Source organism: Perognathus longimembris, chromosome 13 (genome assembly GCF_023159225.1).
Source record: "Perognathus longimembris pacificus isolate PPM17 chromosome 13, ASM2315922v1, whole genome shotgun sequence".
Classification (NCBI taxonomy): domain Eukaryota; kingdom Metazoa; phylum Chordata; class Mammalia; order Rodentia; family Heteromyidae; genus Perognathus; species Perognathus longimembris.
The window spans coordinates 18,180,992-18,201,438 of NC_063173.1; the positions used below are offsets into that span (position 1 = coordinate 18,180,992).

General features: G+C 46.3%; 1 protein-coding gene across 5 annotated transcripts in view; it reads right to left on the minus strand.

Moving 5' to 3' along the window:
* The window catches only part of Irag1 (inositol 1,4,5-triphosphate receptor associated 1), a 102,803-nt gene that overhangs the window by 45,637 nt on the left and 36,719 nt on the right, over nucleotides 1-20,447 (minus strand). For 3 of the 5 annotated variants that reach the window (XM_048359377.1, XM_048359380.1, XM_048359381.1), the window contains exons 3-8: nucleotides 5,994-6,094; nucleotides 4,145-4,215; nucleotides 2,132-2,305; nucleotides 1,075-1,152; nucleotides 319-371; nucleotides 78-122 (exon numbers count right to left, since the gene is read on the minus strand). In XM_048359377.1, coding sequence (XP_048215334.1) covers nucleotides 78-122; nucleotides 319-371; nucleotides 1,075-1,152; nucleotides 2,132-2,305; nucleotides 4,145-4,215; nucleotides 5,994-6,094 — 522 coding nt within the window. The remainder of the gene's footprint in view (nucleotides 1-77; nucleotides 123-318; nucleotides 372-1,074; nucleotides 1,153-2,131; nucleotides 2,306-4,144; nucleotides 4,216-5,993; nucleotides 6,095-20,447) is intronic. The other 2 variants (XM_048359379.1, XM_048359378.1) reach the window with 2 other exon arrangements.

Genomic DNA, 20,447 nt, shown 5'->3' on the forward strand with positions numbered 1-20,447 from the left:
CCACAGACCAGTTTAAGTTTCTAAGAGACTGAGTCCCCACACCCAATTCCCCAAAACTGGATAAAGATCGAACTCACAGACTCTCCAGGGTGAGGTGAAGAGATGTCGGCCTCCTCGCCCTTCTGCTGTAGGAAGTAGACAGGGTTCAGCCTGAAATTGGTAGAGACCTCCCTCCCTCCCAAAATGTCCTCCAAGAAGCCTTGCAGGGGGTAAGCGCCCACCCCCAGCTCCTCACTCGGGGTCACAGCGGACCTCCTGGCATTAGGGGGAGGGGAGAGACTAGTGGCATAGATACAGAACAGTGGGCCAGATACAGACCTGTGGCAGTGCTCCGGGCAGAAGGGACTGTGAGCCGCTGCATGCATCCGAACCTGGAATGGTTCCAACACTAAGAAATGATGTCCAGCACACAGACCCTCGACTGTAGCCTTTTGCAAAACCTCCCTCTCACCTTTTCCCTTAGCAGTCGTAGCCCCAGGAGCCAGAAACACCAGTGTTTTTGTGTGTCTCCTGCATGCCAGTCAGGTTTTACAGTGGCTCTCACTGAATTTGCACAGATATGATATGAAGCAATGGAGGCAGAGGGACCTCAAGGTTACAGGATGAGAAATTTCAGTACTAGGATGTGAAATTAGGCTGCCTAACTTGAACCTGAGTGTAACCTAGACAGAATACTGCTTCTACAGGCCTGAGGGTATCTCTCTGGACACAGCTCAGTGAAAGAAGGCCCAAATAAGAGAGGCCTTTCCAAATAAACTCTGTGGAGATTTCTCTCTGTGTCCTCCCAGGGCAAAGAAAGTCCACTGCAGCCCCTTCCCATAACCTTCTCTCTTGCTGTCTCACTACACTGGCCCCCTGACCTCAATAGACAGTCTATCAGTGTCCTCTGAGGCTGCTCAAGCAGGCCTAGCTGGGAGCCCCTGGGGTGGAAACCCAGCAGGAACCCTTAATGTGAAAGCTGCAAAAGGGGCCCCCCGGGAGGTAAATGTCACAGGAAGCATTCTCTTGGGCCAGGCTGAAGGGTCCCCCCTAAGGGAGATGTTGGGGCAGAAGTGTCTGGATGCTGGGCCTCACCTGGTGGGGTGGAGATGGGGAATGAGCTGCTTCTGGAAGGTGAAGGAGAGGTTCCAGGGCTGAGGTCTGGGGAGGCCACTGTGGGAACAGATACAAACCAACTGGCATTCATGAAAGGTTACAACTTCTACCTCACAGAACCATCCCTTCTGGTACCTCTCATCCCTGGGAACTGGGCCTGCTTTACTGGGGCCAGAACCCTGTTCTGGACTGTCATATAAGACTCCTACTACAGCCTACCCTTCCATCCTACTGACAGCCACACAGAGCAGGCTCTCAGGTAATGAGAGGGTATGGGGGGTGGGGGGGGGGCGTCACACTCCTCTGTCTGTTAGGCCTGACCTCAAAGTTTTTTAAGGAGCTAATGACCTGGCATTGGTTGACAGGTAAGACGCTGAAGGCTACACTTTAGATGTCCCAGGTTGGCCCTGACCTCAAATGCTCCCCTTGCCCTCCTGAGTCCATTCAGACATGTCTAAAACCTGCTTCAACTTTGTGCTCAGGAAGAAGAGGACTTTCACCTAAGGGTAGCAGAGGTGCAGGGAAATGGTTGCTTTTAACCCCAAATGTCTCCCAAGACCACAGGAACCCAGATGGCTTCCTCTGATAGTTGCTGAGGTACCCACAGAGCAAGACCTCCTGGGGAAGGACTCCCTCATGCAGAGCCACCCAGGCCTCACACAGAGGCTTTGTCTCTATGCAGCAAAGCAAGGAAAGCTCTTAGAGGAGAGAAGGGACCCAAGTCAGAGGCATGTGTATCATCCAGGCTAATATTCGTTAACAAAACAGGAAGGCACCATGACAGTTACACACAGGGCTAGAGCTAGGAAGGGATTTTAAGACACCCTCTCCTGGCAGGATCTTCTTCACAAGACTCAGACTTCCTGGGGCCAAGAGGCCTAAGGGAAGGTAAACAGGAAGCACACTATCCCCCAAAGTAAGCTTCTCACTGAGGTGGGGCCTGGTCCTCCGCTCCCTATGCTTAGCGCCACCCCCCCCCCCCCGCCACTTTGGAGGGGCCCAGAGCAATCAGCTGTACCTCCTGTCCCTGCCCTACCTGATGGGGAGTCTCCGGGGCTGCTCCTGGACTTTCTCCCACGGCGGGTCAGGAATCGCTCACTCACCAACTTGGCTTCTTCCAACAAGGCCAGATTTCTCTTCTTGTCCTCCTCTGAGATGCTTATGTCTGGCAGCTGATCATTTACCAGGTCAATGACGTGCCCCGCAGGGTCTGCAGAGGGAAACGTGAGCTTGGAGTGAGAGTCACTGCATCCTTGGTCCCCAGCTGAGAGGCCCTGTCACCCCACAGGCTACCCAGAGTTGACCCAGCCAACAACCCTAGCTAGGTGCTTGTGCATGAAGGGTGTTTTGAGGGGACAGAAGCTTCCTCAGTTTCCTTTCTGGCTTATCGCTATTAACTTCTGTCACGCACGGTCATGAACTGCCCTTAAGCCCTGCTATTAAAGGAACACCAGCCAGGGGCCCCCGTCCATGGTATCTGCTTCCCCAATGGGTTCCTCCTTCTGATGCGGATAAAGAGAGCAATCCAAAGATCCTGGATCCCAGACACATCGACGGCTACCTTCTGAACCCCCTTTCCTCTGAACCCCCTTTCCTCTAATTTACATAGTCTACCGCCCTCCTTCCCCAAACCTTCCCTTGCCAGCAGCAGCTCTGCACAAGCTGGTTGCGTGACACCATCTCTCCCCAGCTGTCGAGGAACATGGGTGTCACTCTACACACTTCTTTCTTCCTTAGTCTCCATGTCTAACCACCTGAGTCAGACCTGGCATTTGCCTGAAACTTGCCCCTCATCTCATGCTCAATAGTACTTACCTAATAACTACATCAAACACCTAACGGATCCTGCTTTCAAGCCATTCCTTCCATCCCATCCTCCACTGCCTCTCAGAGTGAACTTCCTAGCAGCCTCATCTGTTGGGAACAGCTTATGCTCATCAGGGTGCTGTCCAAGCTGGGTCATCCATTTCTGAGGGTCCCCCAAACTCCTTCCAACCACCCCCCCTCCGCTTCAATTCCTCTGTAATAAGCTTCTTTTCTGCCTCCTTTCCCACTCTGTTGCTAGTTCTTCATTTTACTTGATAAAACCAACAAATTCACCACTAACTTTAATTTAGAGGAACTAGCCATTGCTACCCACAACCTTACCCCAAGTACCAAGAGTAAGAATGTGTACCAGCCGTGGTCACTGAATGAATGCAATCCAGTGGGCCACGGGGATTGGCTCGGGGGGTATGTGAGGCAGTCATGGAAATTGTGTAGGGTGTATTAAGAAGAGGAACTCCTCACTTGAAAGCCTGGTGGGGCTAATAGCTACTTGTTAGTGTGAACGAAGGGCCTGCCCAAGAAGAAAACTAACACTTGAGAAAGGAGACTTGAGAGACGGAATGAGACAGAAGCTCAAATACCTTTCTCCTGGAATGCCTGATCAATACTCTTCTTTTCTGAAAAAAAAAACAAAAAAACAAAAAACTGCCTCCCTCTTGCTAGGTTTCCAAGTTCTTCTATGAAGGGTCTTATATTGTTATGTTTATGTATGTTCACTTTTCATTCTCCTTACAGACTGTGATCAGCATGAAGGCAGGGACCAAGTCTTTGTCTTGCCTAAGCTCCACTGACCCAGGAAAGACTATAAAAAACTGGAGACCCAGCAGATTATCAGGCTGGCCAGCCCTGTACTCAACACACCAACCTGGCTGAGTTCCTTGAAGAATGAAGGGCTGGGCCCTATGAGCCCCAGAACTGAGAGTCACCCAGCTATTCTCTCTCTCTCTCTCTCTCTCTCTCTCTCTCTCTCTCTCTCTCTGTGTGTGTGTGTGTGTGTGTGTGTCTCTCTCTCTCTCTTCTTCCTCTTCCTCTTCACGTCCTCTCCCTCATCTTGACTTGACAAAAATGTAAACCACACATCACATTTCTTGTATGAACACTAGGGGGCACTGTTTGCCCCCGGGGGGGGGGGGGTAGTTGGAGTGAGCCACCTTGAGCGCAGCCAAGATGCCAGACCTGTCTTCTTGCTCATGCACACCTTCAAATTAACCTAGCCCCTTACCCACAGAGGTTAGTGAAGCTGTGGAAACTTTCAAGTGTCGGTGAGAGAGCCTCCGGTGGGGAGTGGGAGCTCTGAAAAACAGAAGAGTGCTCATTAGGAGAACAACTTAGACCCACATTGTCTTTCAACCTAATCCTAGAGCATCATCTTAGGAAACAAATGGTGTTAGCATAAATGGTCAGGGAAAGTTTTTGGTCAGATCTACCATGATACTTGCAGAGAATCTCTCCTGGGAAACTTGTTAGAACTGCAAATCCTCAAGCCCCACCTCAAATATAGGATCAGAAATCCTGGCAATGGCAGGAGAGGGCGGGGAAGGGAGTGGCGTCATTCAACAAGTTTCCATTCATGCTTATTTTACTATTTACTCAGGCCCAGGCTCTAAGCTAACATGTAAAACTTTACAAAGTCTGAATTACTGTGGTTTTGTAGAGAAGTCCATGATTTCTGAATGGCTCCAGGCCAATCTGAACCTATAAAAGTGGAGAGTAGGTGAGAGAACTTTGGCTTCACCTTGTCTGTCACCCCATGATGGTATTGGGTTATTGTTACTTATTTAATATTAAAATTATTAAATGTGAGGGAGGGGGGAAGAGAACAGTAAGCTCTTTTAGATCTGACTTAGCAATTTGAGTCAATGTTCTTTTCCTCCCCACTTATTACATGGGTACCCCCATTTCTCATTTCCTCCTTTGAATCTGACCTGTTATCCTGCTGCGTGCTTCCCTGGGTAATGAATGAGCAAAAATTTGACTTTTTTTCAAAGTTTTTTTCTTTCTTCCTTTTTTTTCTTTCTCTCTTTCTCTCTCCCTCCTTCCTACCTTCCCTCCTTCCTTCCTTCTTTCCTTCTTTCTTTCTTTTTCTTTTTGCCAGTCCTGGGGCTTGAACTCAGGACCTGGGCACTGTCCCTGAGCTTCTTTTTGCTGAAGTTTAGCACTCTACCACTTGAGCCACAGCACCCCTTCCAGCTTTTTCTGTTTATGTGGTACTGAGGAATCGAACCCAGGGCTTTATGCATGCTAGGCAAGCACTCTACCACTAAACCACATTTCTAGCCCTACCTTTGGCATTTGATCACAATAGATGTGTGTGAAAATTGTCTTTTTTTAGGTGCTTGAAAATTATATCCCCAGATGTCATTCCAGCTGGATTGGTGTATGAACCCATGCTGCTTAAAGCAGACTGTGCTCGTGAACTAGTGTCCCTCCCAACACACCATCACCCCTGTGAGGCCTGCTTTGGTCAGGGCAAGATTCTACAGTGAAACACTCCTGGCTGCTCTGATTCTCTGCAAGTATAAGGGCTGTTCTTACAAAAAACTCTCCTGGACCATTTGTGCTTTCCTTAAAATCAAGCAGAGGAAGTGATACTGCGGCTCAAAGCAGTAGAGCACTAGCCTTGAGCTGAAGAGCTCAGGCACAAGCTCAGACCCAGAGTTCAAGCCCCATGACTGACAAAAATAAAAAAATAAAAAAATCAAGCAGAATGAGAAGGGCTAAACTCAGGAGAGGAAAACTCATTCGTGGAGGAAAGATCATGGGAAAGTCCTACGCTTGCTCTCTTACTTAAAAAAGAAAATTGCTTAAGAAGGTATGTCAATTAAGTAATACAAAAGCTCATTACAGAATTACAAAAATATTATTAAAAATATAGTGCTAACGTGAGGGAAGGGGTGACATTGTCCAAAAGGAAATATATTCTTTACCTGATGTATGTAACTGGAACCCCTCTGTATATCACCTTTTAAATAACAATTTAACTAAAAAAAAAAATACAGTGCTATCTGATGTGCATGCTCTAGGGAAAGTTGACTGTCGTAGCACAAGGTTCAGGCACCTGGGAAGTGTACCTGTTTGCCAGGTTTGGGTCCGTGTCTCCTTCTGGGGAGCTGGCATCCCCTGTCAGGATGATTGTCGGTGGGCTAGGAAACAGTGGTGCAGAGGAAGAGCCCTGGGGGGAGCACAAACGCAGAGGGAGGTAAGCTTTCCAGGGAGGGCGCTCCGGGGCCGAAGTGGCAGCTTCCACTCCAGCATTATGACCACAGCTGGATCAGGACACCAATGCGGTGTGTTTGCCTGTCTCTGGGATGTATAATGAAGATGTACTTCAGCAGGCCTAAGCAGACTGGGAGGTACTAGTTAGTCCACATTAGCAATAACACCTAGTAGCTTTCTGGTTCTTTTCCTCCCAGCTGCTCAAATATTGTCGTCTCACAATTGTTCCCAGGTGTGTCTAGGAAACTCGAGGCATTTTTTTCACATGCCCACTGTAGGAAGCTGGTACCTGCCGTTTTGCTTCTCTTTCTAACTGCTTGACTGCCATGTGCTGCCTGGGCCTTTAGCCACCCTCCTGGCTGCAGGCCCAGTTCCCAGTGCTGGCGAGCATATCAGGCTACCTCCCACAGTCGGTTCTGCTTCCTCCTCCATCAGAGTAGTAGTGGTGCTGATCATGTCCACGGCCACTTTCCCTGGGGATGAGTCCAGCACCCCCAGGGCTACCTCCAGGAGCCCTGCTGCAGCCCCACAGAGCCAAGGCAGAGAGCTGTGTCCCCCGCCATCAGCCCAGTGTTTATTCTGGGAAGAGCCCCTCTTTTCCTTTCATATTCTGCCTTCCTGTTAATGGGGGGTGCTGTAAAGTGCTGTGTGGATCTCTTCAATGCCACAGCTTGTAGTGAGTGCAGCTTGTCTTGTTCCAATTGCGTCTCTTTCTTCCCTTGACCTCCAATCTAAGGCAACATGAACTGGAGATGTCTCTGAGTAAGAGTCCTCGGGGGAGCATCACATTGCTTCCAAGGGCAGATCCCTGAGAAGTTGTTCCCTGGGCTTTGGGTTCTTATCTAGAACTTTAGTCAGTGCAGGAAGCTGCCAGTGGCTGGAGAGGTGGGAGGAGGGATTTAGAGTCTCTGCACACACAGAAGGAGAAAGGGAGCTTGAGCAGGGATTTCCACTAGATAGGAACAGAAAGCAACTCTGCCTATGGGAAGCTTAGACAGATCTGGCTGGTTCATATGCCTGCTTGTCTATGTGCTGGGTGTCTTTGAGGACATTTCTTGACCTTTTTTTATATTTAAATTGTGTGTGTGTGTGTGTGTGTGTGTGTGTGTGTGTGTGTGTGTGACTGGGGTTTGAACTCAGGACTTCCACTTGTTATACAGGCGCTGTATCACTTGAGCCACACACCTAACCTTTTTGCCTATCTGATAGGACCTTGCCTTTCTGCCCATTGTGACCGTCTACTTACACTTCCCGTATAGAGGAGATGACAGGGATATGCCTAGCATGGTTTGCTCATTTTTTACTGGGGTTGGCCTGCAACCAGCAGCCTCTCTATCTCTTCCTCTGAAGTAGCTGGGATTACAGCCCCTGCACCCAGCCATCTTTTTAGAAATTACTTTTATTTATTTATTTTGGGAGTACTGAGGTTTGACATCAGGACCTTGCACTCTCTGGGCAAGTACTCTGCACTAGAGTCATGCTTCAAGAAAGTTATGTAAACTGGGGCCGTGGGAGGGCAGCGCAAGTGCGGTTGCACCAACAGTGATACATAGGCGCTGGCCGGCGGCATGTCCTTGGGCCATAGAGCAGGACGTCTGGCTTCCGAGCTGCCATCTGCTGTAGTAGCAACGGAGGAGCGAATTTAAAATGGGTGATGTTGAGAAAGGCAAGAAGATTTTTGTTCAGAAGTGTGCCCAGGGGCTGGGAATATGGCCTAGTGGCAAGAGTGCTTGCCTCCCGTACATGAAGCCCTGGGTTCCATTCCCCAGCACCACATATACAGAAAATGGCCAGAAGTGGCACTGTGGCTCAAGTGGTAGAGTGCTAGCCTTGAGCAAAAAGAAGCCAGGGACAGTGCTCAGGCCCTGAGTTCAAGGCCCAGGACTGGCAAAAAAAAAAAATTATCAGAAGTGTGCCCAGTGCCACATCGTTGAAAAGGGAGGCAAGCACAAGACTGGGCCTAATCTCCATGGTCTGTTTGGTTGGAAGACAGGTCAAACAGCTGGATTCACTTACACAGATGTCAACAAGAACAAAGGCATCACCTGGGGAGAGGATACACTGATGGAGTACTTGGAGAATCCCAAAAAGTACATCCAGGAACAAAAATTATCTTTGCTGGCATTAAGAAGAAGGGAGAAAGGGCAGACTTGATAGTTTACCTCAAGAAAGCTACAAATGAGTAATAGCTACTACCTTACTTATTTATTGCAAAACAAATGTCTCATGGATTTTTAATGTGTACCATAATTCAATTGATCTCTAATATCAGATTTCCTATAATGAATGGCTGGCAGAATATTTTTGGTTAGTCCTGATTTAAGTAAAACTGGCTTGTACTTAAGTGAATGTGATCTTTAAAAAAAAAATACTGTCATTTGTTCCCCTTTTTGTGATATGATTGGACTTACTAATGTTCAATTTTTCAACAAGTTAGGGAATACCATCTCCAAATCTGTCAGATTGGTTTTATATTTTATTCAGATTGATATAGCTAATTATGAGAACATCTTTTAAACATGGGGGAAATCCCTTCACTGTCTGACAATCAAACAAAATTAACCTGTTTGAATTTGTGATCATTAACTTGTTAAAGGCAATGGCTGAAGATGAGGAAGCAATGTCTATGTTTTTGGTCTTGACTAAGCCTTTTACTTTTTTTTTTTTTTTTGGCCAGTCCTGGGCCTTGGACTCAGGCCTGAGCACTGTCCCTGGCTTCTTTTTGCTCAAGGCTAGCACTCTGCCACTTGAGCCACAGCACCACTTCTGGCCATTTTCTGCATATGTGGTGCTGGGGAATCAAACCCAGGGCCTCATGTATACGAGGCAAGCACTCTTGCCACTAGGCCATATCCCCAGCCCCAGCCTTTTACTTATTGAAAGATATTTTACTGTGGCTTATGTATAAATGTCCAGTAAAGAATATTTAACACTTCTCACATTTTACAGTTGGTCTGTAAGTTCAGATGCTTTTAAAAGTGACTGTGATAGATACAATACCAACTTTATTTTTGAATACTAAGACAAAGTTATAATTCAGGATTTTCTTTATGCAGATATTCACAAGTTTTTGTGGAACTATTATGTATGTGTGATTGATAGTGGTGCTTTTTGCCAACTTCTTAGAGAAAAGGATTGAGATAAAGGAGATAATTTGTAAATTATGTGGCTATAAGACTTAAGGTAATTAAAGACAATATTACGTGAAAAAGAAAGTTATGTAAACTTTCTGTGCTCCATAATAATAAAATCTAACTTTGAAGGATGCTGTGAAAATTTAAGAAGAATGTCAATAATGTACCTAGCCCAATTAATGTTTTCTACCAATGACTACTTCAGTTACATTGTTGTCATCCTCCTCCTCCCCCTTTTCTTCTTCCCTTCTTCCTCCTCTTCCTCCTCCTCCTCCTTCCTCTTATCCTTCTTCTTTCTCTTCTTTTCTTCTTCTATATTTGCCATTCCTGGATCTTGAACTCCGGGTCTGGGTGCTGTCCCTGAACTATTTTGTCAAAGCTAGCATTCCATCATTTGAGCCACAGCCCCACTTCCTAGCTTCTTGTGGTTGATTGGAAATTGGAGTCTCATGGGCTTTTCTGTCTTCAAGCCATGGTCCTCAGATCTCAGCCTCCTGAGTAGCTAGGGTTACAGGTATGAGCCACCAGCACCCGGATACTTTCTCTTTTATCCAGGAAACACATCTTGTTTTCCCACATGAACCAGGAGCATCTTGAGATTCAGAGAAGACCCTCAAGGGCTCACAGCCAAGCAAGGGATACAGAAAAGTAGCATGCTTATAATCAATATAAGGTTATAGGGATGGACAACAACCACATTCTGTAAAATCTTAGAGGACAGAAAAGAAAGCTATGTAGTCAGAGAAATGAGAAGACCATGTTGGAGTGAACATAGGAACTAGAGATCTTGATGGATGAATAGAAACTTGAAAAACACAGTTATTAAGAGAGAGGTCCTGAGCAAAGGAAATAACATTACCAAGAGGTGAAAGTAGAAATCAGAGATTTGTCAATATAGCTGGAGCTGGAGCATAAGCAGTATGAGATAGGAGGTTCAAGAGCAGGGATTGAAGCTAGCTAGAATAAGGAGTTGAGGCAGCCACTAGAGGACTTTGAGTGCTTCTCCACTAAGTTTGGTCTTAATAATTTGGAGACAGGACGCCCTGAAAATTAAGCTTAGAAAAAACATAGGTTCCATAGGAAGCAGATCACCCGTGGGTCCCCTCAACTCCCACTTGTAGAGATGATGGAAGAGGCTGAGTATTAAAGCATGATGCCCATGGCTGGACCCAAACTGGTTAAGTGTTCCTCCTGGAATTCATGACTAGGGAGTTTCTCCAAAAGCTTCATCCATTCTCTGGGTGATATCAGTTGAGATGAGCTAGCCATTGGCTTCAACCTCTTCTAGCACAATCCCCCAGTTCCCAAAGTAGCAAAATGGCACAAGGCGTGCTCTGTCTCAGATGAAGTTTGTGCTATAAAATGCACTCATGATTGGCACTTTGGTAAGTGCCTCATGGCCTGCAGATCCTCTCTAATCGCCATTGTTACAAGTTCAACCAGTGTCTCCAGCCTGAGTGAAACTGTTCTCCCCATCTTTGCCCACTGAGCTCCCCTGGAAAGAGGCCAGTGAGCAGCAGAGAGGCCAAGGACTTCCGGAGACAGAGGGGCAGCAGGGCAGTGGTGTGTGGCCCTCAGGGCAGCAGAACAGTATTCAGGAAGCTGCTGAGATCCAGAAGGGAAAGCAGGGACCCAGTCTCAGGTGGCAGAATGGAGATGGCAGCAGATAGGACAAGAGGCAGGTATCAGGCTAAGTGGGAGAGCCAGGAAAGACAAAGATGTGAGGGGAAAAGGTGTTCCTACTGTGAGGAATTTCCAAAGACCAGGAAGGGCTGGAATTTTCCCAGAAATTTCTTTTCACATCATTAAGAGTTTCTAGTATGTTCTCTTGCATGCCAATTAAAAAAAAAAAAAAGAATATCCTCTGGGCATAGTTTCTAAGCATAGGGATTCAAATTAGAAACCCTTTTCCTAGAAATAGCATTTACAAGTTTTAAAATTAGTCACCAACATTTCATAATTGGAAGGATTCTCATGAAGATGTCCCGCTTTTCTTGAAACCAAACAACCAAGCAATCTGGGTGCACAATTCTGCAGAGTAATCTGGAATTGCAGTGATCCTAAACTGGCCTACTCCTATCACATAAGGTAACTGGCTCCCAAGGTACTGATGGCTGCCCCTGTGTCACCGGATTCGCATCCTCCACCTGGCTTTCTGGAGCACAGGAGGTTGGAACACTCATGTCATCTTGGTGCGTGATGGCTCCTGCCATAAGAGTACTAGTTAAAACTCTGGCTGTTCTCTTTCCCTGGGCAGATTTTACTCTATCAACCTTTCAGCTCTGAAATTTGTCTTTTTCATGCTTGCCATGTTTAAAGACCTTTTCTGAGTTCTCCAGGAAAGTTGCACGCATTGGCTAAAATTTCATTTTCAGTTTCATATACATTGTATCACATGAGTTTTGGCAATCCTGTGATAGAGCTTTCATGAACTCCCAGCATGCACCGAGGCAGATGGGCAACATCTATTTAAAGGGGTGGAATGTGTCAATCATGAACTAATTATTTCTGGTTCTATTCTGAAAAACTAATTGTGGTGATAGTGGTAGAGTAGCCATTTCCAAGAGTTTAATGAATCAGTATTATAAGACAGATTTTATTTTTTATTGACCTGAAGTCCAATGAAGTTTGCAATTTATGCAACCCAGGCTCTGACAACTATTGCTTTAAACAACTGTTCATTAGACATACACAAAAACTACGGAAAAGGGGCTGGGAATATGGCCTAGTGATAAAGTGCTCGCCTTGTATACATGAAGCCCTGGGTCCGATTCCTCAGCACCACACATAATGCATAAAAGCCAGAAGTGGCGCTGTGGCTCAAGTGGCAGAGTGCTAGCCTTGAGCAAAAAGAAGCCAGGGACAGTGCTCAGGCCCTGAGTCCACGCCCCAGGACTGGCAACAAAAACAAAACAAACAAACAAAAACTATGGAAAAGGGCTGGGGATATGGCCTAGTGGCAAGAGTGCTTGCCTCGTATACATGAGGCCCTGGGTTCAATTCCCCAGCACCACATATACAGAAAATGGCCAGAAGTGGCGCTGTGGCTCAAGTGGCAGAGTGCTAGCCTTGAGCAAAAAGAAGCCAGGGACAGTGCTCAGGCCCTGAGTCCAAGCCCCAGGACTGGCCAAAAAAAAAAAACAAAAAAAAAAAAAAAAAAAAAAAAACTATGGAAAAAAGACCTTTATTCCTTATTCTCACATCTCAAAGACTTGAAAAGTGAGCAAATCTTAACTCCCATCCTCATATCTTTTCTACACATTTGTTATGCCCCAGTTTATGACTCTTCACTTGTTTACCCTTCCCACCCAAATCTTCCCTAGCTATCTTTATATATCTATCCATCTCTCTCCCCACCTCCTCATCCATCCATCCATCCATCCATCCATCCATCCATCCATTTCTCTGTCTTCTCTCTCTCCCTCTCTCCTTCCCTGTCTCTCACTCTCCTTCTATTCTCTGTCTCTTCAGCTTTTAATTCTGCAGCTTTACTCTGTGGACTCTGCTGAATTCTCAGCCTCTGTGTTCCTGACTGGCTTACACAAGTTTACAAATCTTACAAAAGAACTTTCTCTGAGGAGAAAGAGCCCTGTGCTGGCTGTGCTAAGCGTCTCTTTGGACTCCAGGAAAAGGATGGAGTCTGTGAACACCTGCATATCCTTATCCCTTATTCTGGCCTTTCAGACAGCAAACATTTATGGGATGCTGGCCAGGTTGGGCTATGGCCCAGGAGAAGGGTTAAAGCTGACAGGCATCTGCAATGCTTCAGGTAGCACGATGGAAAGGAGAGAAGTAGATGGATCTGCCCCTCTACAAAGGACAGACAGCGCTGTCCTCCTCCTCATGTTGGCATCAGCCAGGTAAATTGTCTTCAAGGCAGTGGAGGGAAATGCTCTCAGTTGGAGTCTCCACTGTTTGCTGGCTAAAGTCCTCTAACAGAAAAGCTCCCTGCCAGTGGCGGCCTGATGTAAAACTTTAGGTACCTTGTCTCCAAAGGAGGAACAGAGCAGAGGTGGCCACACGGATGGGCAGAACAAACCAAGCCATGGATAATGAGTGCCAAGCATGTAACTAAAGACACACACAATTCCAAGCTGCTCAACACCCAGGAGGCGCAAAGCAATCAGGATTAACCCTCTAAATCCCAGAACTAAGGAGTGGGGAGGGGGAGTCCTTCTTCTCTTCTTCCACTGCACTCATGCAAGAAACACAAGCAATAAAAACAAAGTGTTCTTTCCCTAATTAGCTTACTGAAGGGTGGAAAAGCTGTGATAACTTCTAGTTTTCTGTAAAACTGTGTCCTCCTTGGGGCTATTCCTGTCCTGTGTGGTTTCCTTTGAATTTAGCAGGTAGTGGGAAGATAGTAATCTCAGTGAGTGCAGGAAGTTTTCAGGGACCCTCTCCGATATATTCTGCCAGGATTTAGTACACTGTAAATACTGTCCCTGCTCCCACTCTGAGCATCTAACAGCAGACAGAACCTTGAAAAGCATGCTCAGATAGTTAGCACATGATTGGATACAGAGTCTGCCAAGCAAAATACTGGCTTGGGAACTCCCAGGCCTCAGGCTCAGGAGCTGTGGTCTGACACAGCTTCCCTCTTCTTAGCTGAGTGATCTTGAGCAAATTACTACTTCTCTCTGTGCCTCTGTTACCTTATCTATAAAATAGCTATAAGATGTCACCAAAAAAGTTCGAAAGATTTAAATAGGTCAATATCAAAATAGAATTTCCAGATAAAATAAATACAGGATGCCCAGTGATATTTGAATTTCAAATGAACAATGTATTCTTTTTAGTGTAAGTATGTCCCACGAGTACAATGTAATACATTCCCCAAATCTATCTACCCTGCTTGGAACGTTATGGATGAGCTCCTGGTACCAAGTGAGTCCTTAATGTGTGTTGGGGGTTATAGTCACCTGTTATCTGTGGGAGTGAGCCACCTGCTTCTCAGGGAACTGATTCTTGGCTTGATCAGCCATTTGGAGTCATAGAGCAGGGTGCATCTTTCCTGGGATATCTGGCCATGCAAGCCCCCAGGTCAATAACTTCCTAAAAGCCCATCCCCAACACCATCTTCACTTGTTCCGCCCCTCTCTCACCCAGCTGCTTCTCAAACAATGCCCTGTGAGGGTCATAGATGAAAGACATGTGGAAGCACAGAAACGAATATGGGCAAAGGTGGTACAAGGAAGGAATGGCTGAATAGGCCTCCTGTATGCTGAGCCCTGTGCAGATACGTCTTGTGTTTTCTCAGTTAATCCTTGCAGCAATTCTCTGAGTGAGCCTCAGGAGATGTATGTACAAAGTGAGGTTCTAGGGCCTCCTGATCTCATAAAACCTAGTGATGAAATGAAAAGATAGAAGTGAGGTCCTGAGCATGGGGTTGGCCAGTGATAACTTTCCTTTTATCTCTCTTGTTTTCCTATTTTCATCCCTGCTCCACCATATAACTAACTTGTTCCTTTGTTGTGAAGCTTATACTCAGGCTGTGTCTTCCCCATAGTGGTATGCTGATCTCCAACTGCTCTCCAACTGTCTCCTTCCACTGGTTCCTGGTTTCCCTCAAGCCCCCCCACCTCTCTCTCTCTCTCTCAATTCCTTATAGAAGATATCTCACCCTCCAGAAAGGCCTCAAGCCAGCATCAGACTAAATACACAGCTTAGAAGAGACAGCAAGGGCTGGGAATATGGCCTAGTGGCAAGAGCGCTTGTCTCGTATACATGAAGCCCTCTGTTTGATTCCCCAGCTCCACATACACAGAAAATGGCCAGAAGTGGCGCTGCGGCTCAAGTGGCAGAGTGCTAGCCTTGAGCAAAAAGAAGCCAGGGACGGTGCTCAGGCCCTGAGTCCAAGGCCCAGGACTGGCAAAAAAAAAAAAGAAAGAGACAGCAAGGTCAGAGGGTGCTGTCTGCTCATTACCTTTCTCACTGGCCATGGGCTTAGCCTCCCCAGGGGTCCATTTCTCTTCCCTGGAGTCAACCAAACACTGTGGGGCTGGACAATTGCCCAGCAAGCTCACCCAATAATAAGCCAGCAGGTCACATTTTGTTCCCCTCAAATAAATCTTATAGAAACATTTAAATGTTTATTTCACTCATAAAGTCCCAGGAATGCACAATAGTTTCCTAAGCACTGAACACAGGGATAAATATAGGCCAGTGTCATAGATGGGAATATTAGCTTCAAATCCCCAATATCACATGATTCAGCCCGGGCTAGGAGACTAAGTAGCAGCCCCAGCTAGGTGGCAGGCACTGGGGAGTGCAGCCCCTGGGAGGGTCCCTGGATGGCCCCCCAGGAGAGGGGGCCCTGTGGGGAAGCAGTACTGTGGTGGAGGGGAAAAGCTGGATTTCCCACTGGCATCTACAGACTGGACTCCTACTGGGTGAATTCTAGCAAGTTACTAAACTTCTCCAATTTTGACATTCTCAAATACCATATAAAGCAAATAAATGGCATTTTCCAGATTGCTTTCAAGACAAAAACCAGATAACATAGCAATAATAATAACAAATGTGAGGGTGGCCGGGGTGGGTATGCACCAGTTATTCCATGTCCCTATTTCCCTTTTTTATAGCCTAGGGGGTGGCAGGCAAATACTGCTGCAGAAGAGGCCCCAGCTATAAACAGACGCTAGTGCTCTTAGAACAGGATAAAGGGACCCTCAGGGGACTTACAAGAAAACGATTATTCCAGCAGCAAGTCCAAAGGCCATGGGAGAGGAAGACTGCTGGACATAGGAGTTCTGCCTGCCAAGCATTGAAAACAAGTCCCTTGCCCCTCAAAGGGCCCAAGTGTCTGCCCTGTGGATCCTTACATATGTCCATGGCCTTCCCTGCCTCAGTTGTTCATTCTATTCCCAGAAGTCAGCAATCAGTAGTCAAATTGTCTTGCTTTTTCCTCCCTTGCCAACACTCTTCAGGAACTTAGACCTAGATTGGTAGAGAGTCACTCAGCCAGTGAGGGAGCCTTTCATCCATCATCATCTTCTATTCTCTCTTCCTAATGCTTCCTCTTCAATTCTGTCCTCTCCTCCATCTAGCTATTTTATTATCCAAGAGACCAATCATCTACCCACCCACCCACCCACCCTACCACACAGCCATTTGAACATACCTTCCTCCCTGCCTCCCTTTCTTCTTTTTTTCCTCCCCACTCTGTGTAAGCTCCTACCACCTGCCATGGTCTATGCTGAGAGTCGAGACATACATGTGAAAGACACAACCTCTGGCTCTCAGTGGTTCACCACAGACTACGGAAACAGAGCAACAAGGAAGGGAATACAACTCCATCTCTCGGAAGAGGAAGTGGGAACAAGTCGCTGTGATATCCTCTCCTGACTGTCTATAACTACCAACACCTCTGAAACACTTTTTGCTTTGACACAGACACTCCTAGAGCTTTAGCCTCACCATTTTTACATTATGAGTGTCCTTTCAACCCTTCCCAAAGCCTCCTCTCCATAGAGGATGACATGTCTGGCACCTGTTCCCCATACATGGGGTCCCTGGTGCTCAAAGCACAAGCTCTACTGGTGGGTAGAAGGAGGCCAAACTGATAGGAATACCTCAGTAGAAAACTTGGACTGGAATCTCCATGAACCGTGGCATGACCATGTGACCTTTGACAATGACATAACTTCTTAGACTCAGTGTCTTCATCCACAAAACAGACTTGCCCAGAACATCCCTTGGTGGGCTGAGACCATGAAATAGGCACCCAACAGATTTCTCCAATGTCTCATATACTAGATGCTAATGCTTTTCTTTTTTGTATGCTGGTACTGGGGCTTGGACTCAGGGCCTGAGCACTATTCCTTAGCTTTTTTGCTCAAGGCTGGTGCTCTACCACTTGAACCATAGCTCTACTTCCAACTTTTTGGTGGTTAATTGAAGATAAGAGTAATCATGGACATTCCTGCCTAACTGGCTTCAAACCTTGATCCTCAGATCTCAGCCTCCTGTGTAGCATTGCTAATGCTTTCCTGATGACTTCTTTGAAGAGACTTCATTTTATAAAGGATGTGGTATTATGGTTTGAGCATGAAATGTTTCCCCAAAGGCTTGTATTAAAGCCATAGTGTCTAGCTGGCAGCACTATTTTGGGAAGTGTAGGAAACTTTAAGAGGTAGGACCCAGCTGGAGGAAATAGGTGGGAGGGAAAGCAGTACTCTGGAATGTCTTGTCCCTGGCTACTTCTGGTTGTGCATTCTGCATCTTGTCTACTTTGAGGGGAGCAGCTTTGCTCTACCATATGTGTGCCCTGCCATGTTTTATCTCATCAGAGACCCAGAAACAATGGGGCCAAAGGATCATGGAATGAAACCACTGAAACTGCAACCAAACAAGTAATTCCTCCTTTTAAATTGCTCTAAGTATTTTAGCCATGGCTATGGAAGGCTAATCAACACAGTAGAAATGACCTCGGAGAAGATTAATCTAAAACCTCAAATATAACATTCAAGAACGTCCTTCATTGGTTTCTGGTGATGTGAGTATACTTAATTGTCTCAATTTCCACACCTTGGGAAGCTAACAGTACCCACCTGCTGGAGTCATGAAGTTACTACTTTGGCGAGTGCTTAGAAGACAGTCTAGCTCACCCCAAGTATTGGTATTAAGGGGGTCTTTCTGAGCAAGCTGTTGTGGTGGGGGGGGGGGGGAGTGGAAAGCTGTTATACACAGTCCTTACCAGGTTCCAGGTATTTTTATATGCATTATCAATTTCATCTTCACCCTTGTTCCTGTTAAAGAACTGGTTCTTCGGGTCATAAAACTATTACTACCAGTAGGGAGAAGACTCCATGAAGGTGCAGACTGAACCTATCTGTTAGACAGTGAAGGGATGACATTTATAGCTCAAGAAAGATAAAAGAGAAACTGGCTTATGTAGTAAAGTGTATTACTAAGTTCTGGATTACCTTGGATGAACTTGCTATTTTTTTTTTTCCAGAGCTGGGGACCAAACTTGGGGCCTTGTGCTCACCAGGCAGGCGCTCTTCCACTGAGCCAGACCCCCCGCCCTGGATTACCTTGTGGATAGCACAGGGAAAGGAATCTCCAGACGCTAATAGAGAAGGTCCCTATTACTGTTGCCCTGTCTTATAGATGAGAAACAGACAAGATGAATATTTTATGTGGGGTGGAATTTCCAACTTTCCCTCTCTCCCATGCAGCTATAACATGTATATCTAGGGCCCGGAAGCATTTCCTGTACCTTCCAGAAGCCCTTGCTTGCTTGGGGAGCACTGCTTGGTCATCTCTTCTAAGAGGACAGACCAGCAGGATGGGCTTTGAGCCAGGCCAGTGACTAAGGGTACAGCCAAGATGGAATTCTGCCTATACTGCCACCAACAGGAAGGAGTGTCCTGGTTTGTTATGGTGGCACTTCCTCTTATTTCCAATTCTAAGTCCAAAGAGAATGTGCCCAATGGCTTCCTGACCTAAAGGTCTAGGGGCTCCATAGGCAGAGCCCTTTCTTAGGGCTACATGCAAAAGGCTGTTTCTCCAGAACCCATCCAATTCAGTTTCTTAAAATGTGAGGAAGGGTGAGTTGGCTTATTGAGTTCTATAATGACTTTAAGCCATAAGATACTGCTACACAGCAGAACTAAACATCAATGCCTAGCTGAACATCAAAAAGGAGGCTCTTCCTGTAGTTGTCCCTGCGCTATCACTGTATCTCACGAGTACCCTGGATACTGTATATACTGGTATTAGAACTAGGGAAGGGAAAGAGAATATCAAAATCAAGAGACAAAGGATAAAAAGATAAATGACTCCAAAAGCAATACTTACAAAACCATTTGGTGTAAACCAACTGAACAACTCATGGGGGGAGAGGGAAAGGGGGGGGGAATGAGAGAGGAGGTAACAAATTGTACAAGAAATGTACCCACTGCTTTACATATGAAACTGTAACCCCTCTGCACATCACTTTGACAATAAATAAGTAATTATTAAAAAAAGAAAAAAAAAGAAAGGAGTCTCTTAACCAGGAACCCGTGGCTCACACCTGTAATCCTAGCTACTCACGAGGCTGAGATCTGAGGATCATGGTTCAAAGCTAGCCTGGGCAGAAAAGTCCATGAGATTCTTATCTCCAATATACTACCAAAGAAACCTGGAAGTGAAGCTGTGGCTCAAGTGGAAGAGTGCTAGCCTTGAACAAAAGAAGCTCAGGGAGAGAGTGAAGGAAGGGGTGACATTGTCCAAAAAGAAATGTACTCATTACTTGACTTATGGAACTGTAACCCCTCTATATATCACCTATATAATAACAATAAAAAATTAAAAAAGAAGCTCAGAGACAGTGCCCAGGCCCCAAGTTCAAGTCCTGGAACCAGCACATACATACAAAAGAGTTTCTTGGGAGACACAGCATTCCTCGTGTCTGTGGCCTAAGCCAGGCCACAGCAAGGTGGTCTGTTTTTAGGAGTCTACATGTGCCATGCAGTGCTGTTTTGACATTTGGCTGAGGGAGAACTAGGAAGTCACAAATGTCTTGGCAGAGTGTAGCTAAGAGCTTTGTTCCCCTGGCTTGCACACCTGAGGGGATGGTAAGCCAAAGGGGTGGGTAAGATCCAGAGCCACAAGCTGCAGAGCTTTGGGAATCCCAGGACACAGACTTCTGCAATTCTCTTAGAAAGTGGTCAAGGAGCACAGGCAATGTCTCCTTGCCAAGGCCCCAGAGCTCTCAGGAAGGACTCAGAGGCAAAAAACAGCAGGGCTCAGAATAGAGCACAGAATAAGAAGTGTGATCTCTAGGGCCCAAATGCCAGGGTTCAGGGGCTGGGAATATGGCCTAGTGGCAACAGTGCCTGCCTCATTTACATGAAGCCCTGGGTTCAATTCCCCAGCACCACATATACAGAAAACAGCCAGAAGTGGCGCTGTGGCTCAAGTGGCAGAGTGCTAGCCTTGAGCAAAAAGAAGCCAGGGACAGTACTCAGGCCCTGAGTCCAAGGCCCAGGACTGGCAAAAAACAAAAAAAACAAAACAAATGCCAGGGTTCAAATCCCAGTTCTGACCTTGTTATCTTTGTGATCTTAGAGGAAGGTAATTAACTTCTCTGTGCCTCCGTTTCCCCAACTATGAAACAGAAATGGTGACAGCTACCTCATAGGGCTGATTGGAAGTTAAATGATGAAATGGTACCTGGTTGGCCAT